Source organism: Anolis sagrei, chromosome X (genome assembly GCF_037176765.1).
Source record: "Anolis sagrei isolate rAnoSag1 chromosome X, rAnoSag1.mat, whole genome shotgun sequence".
Lineage (NCBI taxonomy): Eukaryota > Metazoa > Chordata > Lepidosauria > Squamata > Dactyloidae > Anolis > Anolis sagrei.
In genome coordinates, this window is record NC_090034.1 from 52,065,964 (window position 1) to 52,081,812 (window position 15,849).

The window sequence follows — 15,849 nt, forward strand, 5'->3', positions numbered from 1 at the left end:
AATTGGTTCTGTCATAAAAACATGGAAAAAGTTGATTAAACTATATAGATAGATATATAGATAGATAGATGTACATAGATAGAGTTTATTTATTTCGTGTCAAAAGCATTGCATAAATACATAAGTTCAAAACTGATAAAGTAAAGAGAGCACGAGCAGCTAAATAGTTTTAGACCAAAAATGGGCAACAGTGACCGCCTTGTTTGTAGCTTTAAACAGTTCTTCCTCTGTGCATGAGGCAGGGCATTGTGGACAAATGTACAAGTGCGGAGTTGTTTGTTCTGCTCCACAGTCGCACAAGGTGGAGGATTCTTTTAGGTCAGTGGTTCTCAACCTGTGGGTCCCCAGATGTTTTGGCCTTCAACTCCCAGAAATCCTAACAGCTGGTAAACTGGCTGGGATTTCTGAGAGTTGTAGGCCAAAATACCTGGGGACCCACAGGTTGAGAACCATTGTTCCAGGTAGGGCTATTTTGCCAGGTTGCCTTTTGATCTGCCCACTCCACTTCTGAGTCTGTTTGGGGACTTCCAAGTTGCCCATTGTTGCTTTGCCCTTGGTGGCAGATCCTCGTGGTGGTGGTGGTGGTGGGCATCCAGTTGGGATTGCCTGGTTTAGCTGTCCAGAGGGATGCTCTTACTGTTTCCGGGGGGGGGGGGGGGGGGGCATTAAGAGGCGTGGTGGTTCTTCTGAATTTAAGTCTACTGGAAGAAGGCTGATAGCCTTGCAGTGGGCGACTCAGAGTATTCAACCTTATTTCTCTCACAATTAGCAGCAACTTCCCATCGCACAATTGGGGGGTGGGGGGCAGCAATGCCAGCTAGCTTGTAAAGTCTATCAGCAGGTGTAGGTTTGAGACATCCTATGATTATTCTGCATGTTTCATTCAGTGCTCTGTTCACCTTCTTCACGTGGGCAGACTTGTGCCAAACAGGGCAGGCATACTCAGCAGTTGAGTGAGAAAAGGCCAGGGCTGATATTCTTATGTTGTGTCTGCATCCAATACGCTATTGGTAAGTTTCTGCAGGATGTTATTGCGTGCTACTTTGTGCTTGGTGTTCACATGGCGTTTCCTAAATTGTACTTTTTGATCTAAGGTGATGCCAAGATATTTAGGGTGAGAACAGTGTTCAAGCTCTTGGCCTTCCCAGGTAACATAGGTGGAAAGCACACACTTGTGTCTTGGCAGGGTTCGGCTTCAGGTGGTTCGGCTTCAGGTGGTTCGGCTTCATGTGGTTATCTTTGAAGTAGCTGGAGAGATCATTCATAAGTTGGTTTTCGACTGTTTGAAAGTCTTATGCTTATGTTGTATTGTTATTGTTGTCTGTTGGCCTAACATCAATAGATAGATAGCACTATGTAACACAAATTTTGTTTCTGGGTTTTTTGCATCACCCTGCAGCACATGTTGCTCTAGTTTTTCTCATTGAGTCTCAACCAGTTCAACCTAGTTTGTGGCAGTTACAGATACAAAGTTTCTGGAGTAGATCAGGTCCTTTCAAAGTAGGGACTGCACAATTAAACAGGAAATAACATTTTCAGAGCAGGAACAGATTTTTTTTTTAAATTTACATCACATTTAGAGACATTATTTTCATTACAGGAGACTGGAATGCCAAGGTGGGAAGTGAAATGACAACTGGGATCACAGGCAAGCATGGTCTGGGAGAACAAAATGAAGCGGGACGCAGGCTGATAGAATTTTGTCAGGAAAACTCGCTGTGTATAACAAACACTCTCTTCCAACAACCTCAAAGACGGCTTTATACATGGATCTCACCAGATGGTCAGCACCGAAATCAGATTGACTACATCCTTTGCAGCCAAAGGTGGCAGACATCCATCCTGTTGGTGAAAACAAGACCTGGGGCTGACTGTAGCTCAGATCACGAACTTCTTATTGCTCAGTTTAGAATAAAACTAAAGAGATCAGGGAAAATACACAGACCAGTTAGATATGATCTCACTAACATTCCTAGCGAATATACAGTGGAAGTGAAGAACAGATTTGAAGGACTAGATTTAGTAAACAGAGTCCCAGAAGAACTGTGGTCAGAAGTCCGCGACATTGTTCAGGAGGCGGCAACAAAGTACGTCCCAAAGAAAAAGAAAACCAAGAAGGCAAAATGGTTGTCTGCTGAGACACTGGAAGTAGCCCTAGAAAGGAGGAAAGCAAAAGGAAACAGTGATAAGGGGAGATATGCCCAGTTAAAGGCGCAATTCCAGAGGTTAGCCAGAAGAGATAAGGAACTATTTTTAAATAAGCAATGCATGGAAGTGGAAGAAGACAACAGAATAGGAAGGACACGAGACCTCTTCCAGAAAATTAGAAACATTGGAGGTAAATTTCAGGCAAAAATGGGTATGATAAGAAACAAAGATGGCAGGGACCTAACAGAAGCTGAAGCGATCAAGAGAAGGTGGCGAGACTATACAGAAGATCTGTATAGGAAGGATAATAATATTGAGGATAGTTTTGACGGTGTGGTGAATGAATTAGAACCAGACATCCTGAGGAGTGAGGTTGAATGGGCCTTAAGAAGCATTGCTAACAACAAGGCAGCAGGAGACGACGGGATCCCAGCTGAACTGTTTAAAATCTTAAAAGATGATGCTGTCAAAGTGATGCATGCCATATGCCAGCAAATATGGAAAACACAAGAATGGCCATCAGACTGGAAAAAATCAACTTATATCCCCATACCAAAAAAGGGAAATGCGAAAGACTGCTCAAACTTCCGTACAGTAGCCCTCATTTCTCATGCCAGTAAGGTAATGCTCAAGATCCTGCAAGGAAGACTCCAGCAATACATGGAGCGAGAGTTGCCAGATGTTCAAGCTGGGTTTAGAAAAGGCAGAGGAACAAGAGACCAGATTGCCAATATCCGCTGGATAATGGAGAAAGGCAGGGAGTTTCAGAAAAACATCTATTTCTGCTTCATTGACTATTCTAAAGCCTTTGACTGTGTGGATCATAATAAATTGTGGCAAGTTCTTGGTGGGATGGGCATACCAAGCCACCTTGTCTCTCTCCTGAGGAATCTGTACAAGGACCAAGTAGCAACAGTAAGAACTGACCACAGAACAACAGACTGGTTCAAGACTGGGAAAGGCGTACGGCAAGGCTGCATCCTCTCACCCAACCTTTTTAACTTGTATGCAGAACACATCATGCGATGTGCGGGGCTTGATGAATGCAAAGCTGGGGTGAAAATTTCTGGAAGAAATATTAACAACCTCAGATATGCAGATGACACCACTCTGATGGCCAAAAGTGAGGAGGAGCTGAGGAGCCTTCTAATCAAGGTGAAAGAAGAAAGCGCAAAAGCCGGGTTGCAGCTAAATGTCAAAAAAACCAAGATTATGGCAACAAGAATGATTGACAACTGGAAAATAGAGGGAGAAAATGTGGAGGCCGTGACAGACTTTGTATTTCTAGGTGCAAAGATTACTGCAGATGCAGACTGTGGCCAGGAAATCAGAAGACACTTACTTCTTGGGAGGAGAGCAATGTCCAGTCTCGATAAAATCGTAAAGAGTAGAGAGACATCACACTGGCAACAAAGATCCGCCTAGTCCAAGCCATGGTCTTCCCTGTAGTAACCTACGGATGTGAGAGCTGGACCTTAGGAAAGGCTGAGCGAAGGAAGATCGATGCTTTTGAGCTGTGGTGCTGGAGGAAAGTGCTGAGAGTGCCTTGGACTGCGAGAAGATCCAACCAGTCCATCCTCCAGGAAATAAAGCCTGACTGCTCATTGGAGGGAAGGATACTAGAGACAAAGTTGAAGTACTTTGGCCACATCATGAGGAGACAGCAAAGCCTGGAGAAGACAATTATGCTGGGGAAGGTGGAAGGTAAAAGGAAGAGGGGCCGACCAAGGGCAAGATGGATGGATGGCATCCTTGAAGTGACTGGACTGACCTTGAAGGAGCTGGGGGTGGTGACGGCCGACAGGGAGCTCTGGCGTGGGCTGGTCCATGAGGTCACGAAGAGTCGGAGACGACTGAACGAATGAACAACACATCACATTGTTTTAGTGTCGGGAGGAGTGGGCTCATTCCTGGCCACCCTCTTTCTCTCCTTGGTGAGGATGAACCTTCATGCTTAGTCTCTGTTTGTTCCATTTTGGGACACTGTGCTTGAGGGCCGCTTCTCCTGAAAGGAAGGAGAGTGGCGGGAAGGAAAGCTCTTCGCAAAGGGTAGCTTGCCCTGACCGACTGGTTTTGTGTCTTGCAGCGGACCGTGTGAAGAAAGGCTTTGACTTCCAGTGGCCCCAGCCAGACAAGCCCATGTTCTTCTATGTGACCCAAGGGCAAGAGGAGATCGCAAGTTCCGGGACTTCGTACCTGAACAGGTAAAACTGTATGACAAAGGAGGCGCCACTCCTGCTGAACCTCTGCAGTTGATTTTCTTGCTAGGGCCCTCACATTTCTCCCTCCTTGCCTTCCTTAGTAACATAAAGGTGTGTTCAATTCATCCTGCTCGGCTGTCATGCCATGGTAGTTTCTAAAGAAAAAGGGTAGCAATGGTTTCTAATTCTAGTCTGTATGCAGCCTGAGTAACTCCCCAAAATGCAGTTAGCAGGGGGTAGTATCCATCCCTCTCGTATTTATCTCCCCTTCTATACTGCTCCCATTCTGCCAAATTGAATCCTAGAAGCCATATTAATTAGGGAATAATAATAATCTCTCGCCACCTGTCTTGCCATCCAGAACGGAGGCTGCAAATGTGGAGAAGATTACCACCAAGTTGCTGAAGGCTGGGGCGAAGCCGGACCAGATTGGGATCATCACGCCGTATGAAGGGCAGCGCTCCTACCTGGTGCAGTACATGCAATTCAGCGGTTCCTTGCACACCAAGCTCTATCAGGTACAGACTGCCTCCCCCTCTGCATGACAGGTTTGCCTGAGAGTTCCCTATGGACAGCAGTGTCATGTAAATTATGTCAGAAATATTAAAAATTACTTGGGTATTTTTCATAACGAAAGTGTGAGTCAAGCACTGAAAGAGATAGTAGGCAGAAGCCTATTAGAGTTGGTGGGCCAAAGCTAAATCCTGAGGAGTGTGAGGTATACCTCTGTGTGAGAGAAGCCTCGTGTGAGAAAGCTCAAGTGTGAAGGTGTGTAAAGCTAATATATATTTGTTTATTTGTGTTATGGAAACCTATTTCTTGTAAATAGTGTAACGATATTGTTTTATCACAAAGAAAAGCCTCCTATGGAAGAGATAACATTGGGGTGTGTGGAAGGGGATTTCCGGTATGATGGTGGTGAGGTAACAGTGAGCCTTCCCAGCGGCCCGGAGAGGAAATCTTAATCCGAGTTAAATCTCCCCATCCAGATCTTCCCTCAAGTCTTATCCTCGCCACTGATCAGCTCGGGTCTCATAGGGGGCCTTGGGGGGGGGGGGGTCACATTTGGCGAAACTGCATCAGATCTGCCCCCTCCCTCCTGACCTTCAGGAAGCTAGTGAAATCCTGGCTATGGAACAAAGCATTCCCAGAATAATGGCTGAGACTGGCTACAGACCAAAGTTATCGACCACATATGTGGACTGAGAGTTGGACATGATTTTATCTTGGCGATTTGGCTTATATGTTTTTTATTCTATATGTATTTTAATCTTTTGTTGTTGTATGATTTTTTAGACTGTATTATTAGCATTGAATCCTTGCTGTGAGCCAGTCTGAGTCCCTCTACGGAGGTAGAGATGATCGGGATATAAAAGTTTTAAATAAATGCAAGAAATAATAATAATAAATAATTAAATAAATAAATAAATGTTTATTCCTTTTATCGCTTTGGCCTACTGGTGCTGGGTCACACTGCTGCTAGTAAGTTACTCTGCTGTACATTTATGAGGAGGGTCTTTTGTTAATAAGCCCACTTGCCCAACAAGAACATAACTGAAAACCAAAAGCCAACTCTGCAAGCAGTGATGTCTTTATTGAGCCTGCTCCAAAAACTAAAATACTTTATACACACTTTCATAACATATGGCTTCCTCATCAGGCAAAGATTTTTGCCTGATGAGGAAGCCATATGTTATGAAAGTGTGTATAAAGTATTTTAGTCTTTGGAGCAGGCTCTATAGAGACAAAAAGAAAAATGGTGAGACCTCTTAGCTATGATAGTGTACAGCAGTGTTGTCCAGCCTCTGGTCCTCCAGGTGTTTTGGAGGACCAGAAAAGGACCACAGATTCGACATCTCAATGCAGGCCCTTTTTGACCATGTAAGGACTTGGGACACAAAGCAATAGAACAAAGGTGCCAAACTTTTGGGCCTCCATCTCCCAGAAGCCCCTATTGCTAGCTTGCCCAATGGCCAGGAATTCTGGAAGCTGAAGTCCCAAACACCTGGAGGGCCACAGGTTTGACACCAGAAGGAAGGTAATAAAAAATAATCCGGTTTGTGACAGAGAAATAACTGTTAGGCCAGCAGAGTAACCCAGCAGCAGTGCAACTCAGCACCAGTAGCCCAAAGTGATAAAAAGAACAAAAACAGACAGAGCAATCTTATCTCTTCCATAGGAGGATTTTCTTTGTAGTAAAACAATATGGTTGCACTATTTACAACAGCAAGGTTTCCATACACAAATAAACAAATACACAGTAAAGCTCACACTGGAGCTTGCTCACACGAGGCTTCTCTCATATTGAGATTTACCTCACACTCCCCAGGATGACACTAGTTTTAGTCCACTGACTCTAACAGGCTTCGGCCTACTAACTCTTTCAGTGCTTGACTCACACTTTTGTAATCAATTATACCTGTTAATTTTTAATATTTCTGACAGTAACTTCCCTTAAGGCTTGTCCTTGTTGGTGGGAAGCCGGCTGCTCCTTTCCTAGACAGGGAACATGTTGAGGAGTCTTTGTACTTTGCTGTACCTCAAACCTATCCTTTTTCAACTTGTTGGTAGAATTGTTCAAAGTGGCATGCTTTACTTTGTCCCTCGCTTCCTGGATGCCATCTAAAAACTGGAAACCATTTCATATCTGTTAGTGATACAGTTTTAATTAGGACCCAGCGAGGTCTGCAATATTTACTATTTGGTCCGTTGATTCTGAAGATCAGGATGCCTTTCCCCTTTTCTTCCCAGGAAGTGGAAATTGCCAGCGTGGATGCTTTCCAAGGGCGTGAGAAGGACTTCATCATTCTCTCCTGCGTCAGGGCCAATGAGCACCAAGGCATCGGTTTTCTGAATGACCCCCGGCGCCTCAACGTGGCTCTGACCCGAGCGAGGTAGGCCCTGTCCCCGCCTTTCACTCCCCTTCGCCTTGTGTTATTTAGAAACAGGAACACTGCATTTCTAGCTCTGGCTGGCTGTTGAAAGTTCAGACTTCTTCATGCCAAAATCCAGGTCCAAAAATGAACCCTTCAGCCTTGGAAGATGGTTCTCCGTACAGTCAGCTTTCCATGTTTTGCGGTTCAGCTTGGTGGATCAGAGCATTCATGAATCTGATGATGATGCTCTCCTTATACAACTGTGGAACCAAACCCTGCCTCCTTCTCCTCTCCAGGTATGGTGTCATCATTGTGGGGAACCCCAAGGCCCTATCCAAGCAGCCCCTCTGGAACCACCTGCTCAACTACTACAAGGAGCAAAAGGTGCTGGTGGAAGGCCCCCTGAACAACCTACGCGAGAGCCTCATGCAGTTCAGCAAGCCCCGGAAACTGGTCAATACCATCAACCCGGTAAGGATCAGGACTGGAGTACCCTCCGCTTGGCATCCATTTGGCATTTGGGGACTCTGAGAGCCATCCAGGGCTCAACCACAGTTATGGGAACACTGAGCCACAATGACTGAGAGAAGACATCAAGTCACTTTATTCCTGCCTTTGCCAGGAATATTTACTGCTGTATAGGTGCGGCGAGTTAAACCACTGATCTGCTGAACTTGCTGACCGAAAGGTCACCGGTTCAGATCTGGAGAGCGGGGTGAGCGCCCGCTGTTAGACCCAGCTTCTGCCAACCTAGCAGTTCGAAAATATGCAAATATTAGTAGATTCAGCGGGAAGGTAACGGCTCTCCATGTAGTCATGCTGGCCACATGACCTTGGAGGTGTCTATTGACAACGCCAGCTCTTCGCCTTAGAAATTGAGATGAGCACCACCCCCCACAGTCGGACACGATTAAACTTAATGTCAAGGGGAAACCTTTACTAGGAGACTCTTTCCAAAAGCTGCTGGTGGCTGTGGTGGTACTATTATTATTATTATTATTATTAATAATAATAATAATAATAATAATAATAATAATAATAATAGTAAAATTAATAATAATGTATTTCTTCAGTTCTAAGACTCGCTTTTCTTCCCTAGATAAACATCTCTAAAATAGAGTACAGCTTATAATCAGAAATATCTTACAGGGGTTTTTTGTGTACTAAAATTAGGGTGCATCTTACACCCTGTTACAGGTAACAGTATTAATAATAATAATAATAATAATAATAATAATAATAATATGAATTTTATTTGTTAGCTGCCTCTACGCATAGCTTGAGTCGAGGTACAACACAGTCTAAACACATCAACAGAAACACAACTATGTATGTATACACAAACACTAGCTTGGGTACCTGGCATTGCCTGGGTTATTTGAAGAAATCAATGTTTTTATTTTACAAAATGTATAAAGTTGTGGATGAACTGCAAATCATATCATGCCAGGTTAACCTCCGAACCTCCATCACTACTTAAGTTTGTCATGTTGAGAAAGTTTGCTTTAGATCAGGGGTCCTCAAACTTTTTAAACAGAGGGCCAGGTCACAGTCCCTCAAACTGACCGGGGGGGGGGGGGGGGGCGGATTATAATTTTTTAAAACAACATGAATGAATTTTTATGCACACTGCACATATCTTATCTGTAGTGCAAAAAACACTTTAAAACAACACAATAATAAAAATGAAGAACAATTTAACAAATATAAACTTATTAATATTTCAGTGGGAAGTGTGGACCTGCTTTTGGCTGATAAGATAGAATTGTTGTTGTTGCTGTGTGGTTTCAAGTCATTTCAGACTTAGGTTGACCCTGAGCAAGGGCCGGGTAAATGACCTTGGAGGGCCTTAGTTTGAGGACCCTTGCTCTAGATGCATCATCAGTGAGGTCCGTGTGCTCTCTGGCTGCACAGTAAACTACAAATACCGCTATGCTGTGTCAGCCCCCTCAAACCCCTCCAGTAGGTTGAGTTAGTCATGGGGCTTCTGTGTGCCAAGTTTAGTCCAGGTCCATCATTGTTTGGGTTCATGCTTTCTGGGTGTAGGTGAACTACAACTCCTATAAATCCCTCCAAGGACCTCTAGTATTTTTGTTGGTCATTGGAGTTCTGTGTGCCAAGTTAGTTCCAGGTCTATCTTTGGTGGAGTTCAGAGTGCTCACGACTGCAGGTGAACTATAAATCCCAGTATCTACAACTCCAAAATGTCCATGGCTCCTGCCTCCACAAACAGTGATGCAATAATAATTCTCTATACACATAATAAAAGTGAAAATGTGTGTGTGTGTGTGTGTGGCTGGATGTCCACTTACACAGACAACTGCCTGCCTCCACAAACAGCTATAGCTCCCGCCACTCAGGAGACATCAATGACCCTCCCTCCAATGACATGGCAGGTTATAGTGAGTGCCATGAACATTTACAAGAGCCCTGCCAATGTCCCCCACAAACGCCATACTGTCTACCACCCAAGTGAAGCTTTTCATATGGGGACATTTTCATCATAGATTTTCTGTTTTTCCTCCACCACAGACATCCCAGTGTTTCTGTTTCTCTCCATTGGTGTGGAATTTGCATGACCCCACTCACTGCCTCTCCCTTAACCCTTTCCTACGCTTTTCTGTGGCACACAGTAAACCTACATCCAGAGCTCACTATGAACCCAAACAATGATGGATCTGGACCAAACTTGGCATGATATGCCCACATTTGAATACTGGTGGGTTTTGAGGGGAATTGGCTGGGCATTTTGGATTTGTAGGTACTGGGATTTATAGTTCACCTGCAATGAAAGAGCACTCTGAATTGGACCAAACTTGGCAAACAGAGCCCTCATCACCAGCAAAAAATACTGGAGGTCTTTGGGGAAAATTCACCTTGATTTGAGGGAATTTGTAGTTCACTTGCATCCAGAGAGCACTGGGAACCCAAACACCGATGGATCTGGACCAAATACCTGATACCAAACTTGGCACACATACCTGATAGGCCAAAATTTGGTTACTGAAGGGGTTTGGGGGGACTGGCCTTCCTTTTTGGAAGTTGTAGTTCACCCACAACCAGAGAAACTGTGACCTCCACGGATGATGGACCTGGACCCGACTTTGTACTCAGAACCCCCATGACTAACTCAACCTGCTGGAGGGGTTTGAGGAGACTGGTTCACCACAGTGGGAGTTGTAGTTTACCATACAGCCAGAGAGCACACTGAATCGCACCAAGGATCCATCTAGAGTAGTGTTTCTCAACCTTTGTAATGCCTTAATACAGTTCCTCATGTTGTGGTGACCCCCAACCATAACATTTTTGTTGCTACTTCACAGTCGTAATTTTGCTCCTGTTATGAATCATAATGTAAATATTTGATGTGCAGCATGTTTTTTCATTCATTGGACCAAATTTGGCACAAATACCCAATAGGCCAAAATTTGATGGGGTTGGGGGGATTGATTTTGTCACTTGAGAGTTGTAGTTGACTGGGATTTATAGTTCACCTACAATCAAGGAGAATTCTGAACTCCACTAACGATGGAATTGAACCAAACTTAGCACACAGAACTCCCATGACCAACAGAAAATACTGGAAGGGTTTGGTGGGCATTGATCTTGAGTTTTGGAGTTCACCTACATCCAGAAAGCGCTGTGGACTCAAGTAATGATGGATCTGGGCCAAACTTGGCACGGATACTTAATATGCCCAAATGTAAAACTGGTAGAGTTTGGGGAAATAGACCTTCACATTTGGGAGTTGTAGTTGCTGGGATTTATAGTTCACCTACAATTAAAGAGCAAACAATAGAATTGGGCCAAACTTCCCACACAGAACCTCCATGCCTTGAAGGAATTCACTGGTGCGAGCCTCCCTCCAGCCTCGCATGCTCTCCCTCGGCCACACGTGCGCACCATGCTTTCATGCGCCAAGCACACCTGTTCTCCCCTCCTCGCTTGGAGTCTCAGAAACAGGCCTCCCCTTGGCTGAGACAGTGGAGGAGGGGTTTTGGTGCAGGATTAGCCTTCTGTTTTCAAAAAAGGAAGAGGTCAGGGGGAGAGATCTTCAGCCTTCTCTTCCAAAGGAGTTCCTAAGACCCCTCAGAAATATATATTTTCTGATGGTCTTTGGTGACCCCTCTGAAACCCCCTCGCAACCCCCCTGCCCCAGAGGTCCTGACCCCCAGGTTGAGAAATGCTGATCTATAGCAAACTTGCCTAATATAACAAACTTTAAGTACTGATAGAGTTTTTCGGGGTTAGCCTGGCAAGATGTGAGTTGTAGTTCACCCACAACCTTATGCATTTTTTGCAATTAAAAATTTGACTTTTTCAAATAACCCGGGCAACACTGGGTACCCAAACTAGTATAATATAAAAACTATTTGTGACTAGGCTTACCTGGAGGTAAGGAAAGTAGCTTGCATTCCTCTTGATTAGAAACTATTTTGCCTATATTTGCATGGGCTGCCTTTCAGATTTCCCCCAAATTCTTTTCTAAATATCGAGGGAAAGCTCTTTCCTCATAACCTTTGCTTTCTGAGTATAGCTGTCCTGTTTAAGAGGGACAAGTTGCTGCTCAAAGCATGTGGACATTCTATATCTCCTTCCCCAGGGGGCCCGCTTCATGACCACCGCCATGTATGATGCCCGTGAGGCCATTATCCCCGGATCGGTGTACGACCGCAGCAGCCAAGGTGAGAGCCATCTCGAGGCGGAGACTCCTTGGTGGGGTCACCATGTTTTCTGTGCCTTGCAGCCTCATCCTGTACCTTTTTTGGTGTGTGGCTTGCATCTTCTGTCATGGTTCCTTCTGAGACTTCACAGGAATAAGACTTCAGATGAATCCATGTTACAGAATGATTAACAGGCTGTTAATTGGGAATATGTAAACAAAGGGTTGGGGTGGAAGGGAGAGGAGCTGTTGCTGTGGGATATAGCCAGGCTTTTTTACACCAAAGGCTCAGAAGAAACTTTATGTCAGGAACTGCAGATACTTAGTATGAAACCTAATCACATCCAGAGCTTGAATAGAGGGAGTAGGAGCCAGTTTGGGAACCAGAAAGAGGAGAGAGCAGCTGAGGGAGCCATTTCCTCGATGCTCTCCCAGTAAAGGATGACCAAGCCTCAGAGCAAGGACCCAGGTCTGAAGGAGAAGTTCAAGAGCCTCTTAGGCCTCGGGGAGTCGTCCAATTTGACGTCATCAGAAGGGAAGCAGACCAAACTCTTCACCTGTCAGAAATACTCAAGGAACTGAGCCCAGAATGTGGCTTGAACAACCGAATTAAGGCCATTGGCCAAATCTGTAAAGTAGCATAAAATAAAAAAATTGAAGAGCATGCAGTGAAAGCAATCTGAAAGACTATTGTGAATATGCTGTAGTCGACTGGCCGACTGAGGCCAGACATGCCATGCTTCACCTGCAGAATGCCGTTATTCAAGGACAGGGACAGAGGCTGGGGGTCCTCCATTCTCACTCCTTTAAAGTGATCAAAGATTGCCCTTCAAATGAAGACCTGCACAAACGGGTTGAAGTCTTCAAGGCTCTGACAGATAATGGGAGATACATAACCTACCTGGAGGAAAAACTGGCTGAATTTGTCCTCCATTGGATGCAAGTTGGTCTGATGTCTGAATTCCTTCTGGTGCTGGTCAACTTGGTCACGTTCAACAGCTGCTACTTAGATGACTATATTGCCACCATGGTCCTCACAATTTGCTTTTTATGGATCCATATGTCCTCTGCTGTTGATATTGAAGTCTCACTGCAGGTTCTGGATGCTACGGTGTGTTATAACCACCTGCTTCTTTGCTTCTGGTGTGAGAGAATTGGCCATCTGCAAGGACATTGCCCAGGGGACACCCAGATGTTTGATGTTTTACCATCCTATGGGAGGCTTCTCTCATGTCCCCACATGGGGGGCTGGAGCTGACTTGTAGTTTCTCAAGTCGCTCCTGACATTAAAAAAAAATTGCCTTCTGAAATGTTCCCTGCCTTTATTGTCATTTTGTGTTGGACCATCAGCGTGAAGGAACTCTGTGAGCCGTGCTGGGAGCTCATGAGCTCATGAAGAACCTGTTGGGAACTCACTTGGGGCATAATCTACAAAATGTGCCGAATCATGGTGGACAGCATGACTGCATGGAGTGCTGTTGTATGGAGGACACCGTCTTGCTGCGAGGGGCCGTATTCTTCATGGGGATGGACTTTTGGAGGGCCCACCGACTGCAGACCCTCAAAAACTCAGCCACATTATTTATTTATTTATTTATTTATTTACCTTGCTTATATTTATTTACCTTGTTCTCAGCCCGAAGGCGACTCACAGCGGTTCACAGCAATAAGAGACAGAAGAATTCAATGTTACAGTATAAAAACAGTTAACAACTTAACACATTACCCAATTTATAAACAATAAACAATTAACAATTTCTACAATAGCCATTCACTATCATCTCATCATCAAAAACACGATCCAGATTCATCATCCATTGATCTATTCCAGTGTTCATTAACCAATCATTGCACGTTGGTACTGTTTTCTTTCCTGAAGGCCATGACTTGTCCCAATGCCATTGTATCTTATGAAATAGTCCTTTCCATCACACGGCTGATCAAGAAATACAGACTTTCCCCGTGTGGCTAGCCTGTGAATCACACATTTGGTAACTCCTGCGTGCGCGCAGGCAGCAACAGGCTACCACTCGGGAAACTATGTTTACAGGTAAGCAACCTATATATCCTCCTGTACATCATGGAGCAGTTGCTGCTGCAGCTGCAGACCTGGACAGCCAGGAATTGAAGTCCATCATCCACGACTTTCTGGCCACCTGCTGAAGGCCAGTGGAGGAGCTGTACAACCAGAATGACTTCCATGGATCGCAGGAGAGATACTTTGAGATGGTGGAAAGATGTGCCAATGAAAGACCAGTAAGAGTCAGAGAAATTTCCTGTTACCTGGAGAGTTGGACTAAGCGGAGCATTGGAAAGCAGACTCCACCTAAACATTATTAGGGAGAATTGCCTTACAGACCAACATATGAAATAGCCGGGATGATGATTTTGGGATTAGTGCTACATTTTGTATGTTTTACATTTTTAATTGGTTTTAATTTATAACAGCACTCCATGCAGTCATGCTGGCCACGTGACCTGGGACGCATCAATGAACAACGCCAGCTCTTTGGCTTAGAAATAGAGATGAGCACTACCCCCCAGAGTTGGGCACGATGACTTAATGTCAAGAGGAAACCTTTACCTTTTTATTTGTATTTATACATTTAATTGATTTTAATAGTTAATTGTGTATGTTTTGTTTGATCTTTGTATACTTGCGGCACTGAATGTTTGCCAAATTTGGAATCCCTCTTGGGGTGAGATACAGCGGGGTAAAAATAAAGTAAATACATTTATTTTCAGATCATTGCAGGTTAGAGAGAAAGTTGCCTCTGAGCCTTTTGGCACGGAAAGCCTGGCTAATCAGATCTTTCTAAGCGCCTTCTCTGTTTCTGCTCCTGTTTTTCCAGGCCGCCCCTCCAACATGTACTTCCAAACCCATGACCAGATTGGGATGATCAGCACCGGGCCCAGCCATGTCACCGCCATGAACATCCCCATCCCCTTCAACCTGGTGATGCCGCCCATGCCGCCCCCGGGGTACTTTGGGCAGGCCAATGGTCCCGCTGCCGGTAGGATGTTATTGAATCTTGCGGGCTCTGCTCTGAGGGTGGAAAGCAAAGAGGGACGGGGTCACAGTCTCTTCATTTGCTGGGTTTGCAATTCTGTGCTCACAGAGCAGTGTACCAAGAAAGCACTATGTAACACAATTTTTTGTTCCTGGGTTTTAAAAAGACCACCCTCATAAATGCACAACAGAGTAACCTACGAGCAGCAGCATGACCCAGCACCAGCAGCCCAAAGTGACAACAAGAACAAAACACACAAACCAATGTTACCTCTTCTATAGGAGGCTATTCTTTGTAGTAAATAACGAGGCCTTTAACTTGGGGCTTCTTGCATTGAAGTTTACCTCACACTTCTTAGGACGGCATTGGCTTTGGCTCACTGACTCTAACAGGCTTCGGCCTACTCAATCTCCTTAGGACGACATTAGCTTTGGCCCACTGACTCTTAACAGGCTTTGGCCTACTCACTCTCCTTAGGACGACATTGGCTTTGGCCCACTGACTCTTAACAGGCTTCGGCCTACTCACTCTCCTCAGGACGACCCTGGCTTTGGCCCACTGACTCTTAACAGGCTTTGGTCTACTCACTCTCCTCAGGACGACCCTGGCTTTGGCCCACTGACTCTTAACAGGCTTCGGCCTACTCACTCTCCTTAGGACGACATTGGCTTTGGCCCACTGACTCTTAACAGGCTTCAGCCTACTCACTCTCCTCAGGATGACACTGGCTTTAGCCCACTGACTCTGACAGGCTTCGGCCTACTCACTCTCCTCAGGACGACCCTGGCTTTGACCCACTGACTCTTAACAGGCTTCAGCCTACTCACTCTCCTCAGGACGATGCTAGCTTTGGCCCACTGACTCTTAACAGGCTTCGGCCTACTCATTCTTTCAGTGCTTGACTCACACTTTTGAAATAAAAAATTACCTAGTTAATATTTAATATTTCT

General features: G+C 44.9%; 1 protein-coding gene and 1 pseudogene across 2 annotated transcripts in view; both read left to right on the forward strand.

The window, feature by feature from the left end:
* UPF1 (UPF1 RNA helicase and ATPase) overlaps positions 1 to 15,849 on the forward strand; it is a 48,748-nt gene that overhangs the window by 26,425 nt on the left and 6,474 nt on the right. For both annotated transcript variants that reach the window (XM_060785091.2, XM_060785092.2), the window contains exons 16-21: positions 4,235 to 4,352; positions 4,711 to 4,867; positions 7,101 to 7,243; positions 7,522 to 7,696; positions 11,829 to 11,910; positions 14,741 to 14,902. In XM_060785091.2, the coding sequence (XP_060641074.1) occupies positions 4,235 to 4,352; positions 4,711 to 4,867; positions 7,101 to 7,243; positions 7,522 to 7,696; positions 11,829 to 11,910; positions 14,741 to 14,902 (837 nt within the window). The remainder of the gene's footprint in view (positions 1 to 4,234; positions 4,353 to 4,710; positions 4,868 to 7,100; positions 7,244 to 7,521; positions 7,697 to 11,828; positions 11,911 to 14,740; positions 14,903 to 15,849) is intronic.
* LOC132781123 (tuberin-like) lies at positions 11,917 to 14,719 on the forward strand (annotated as a pseudogene).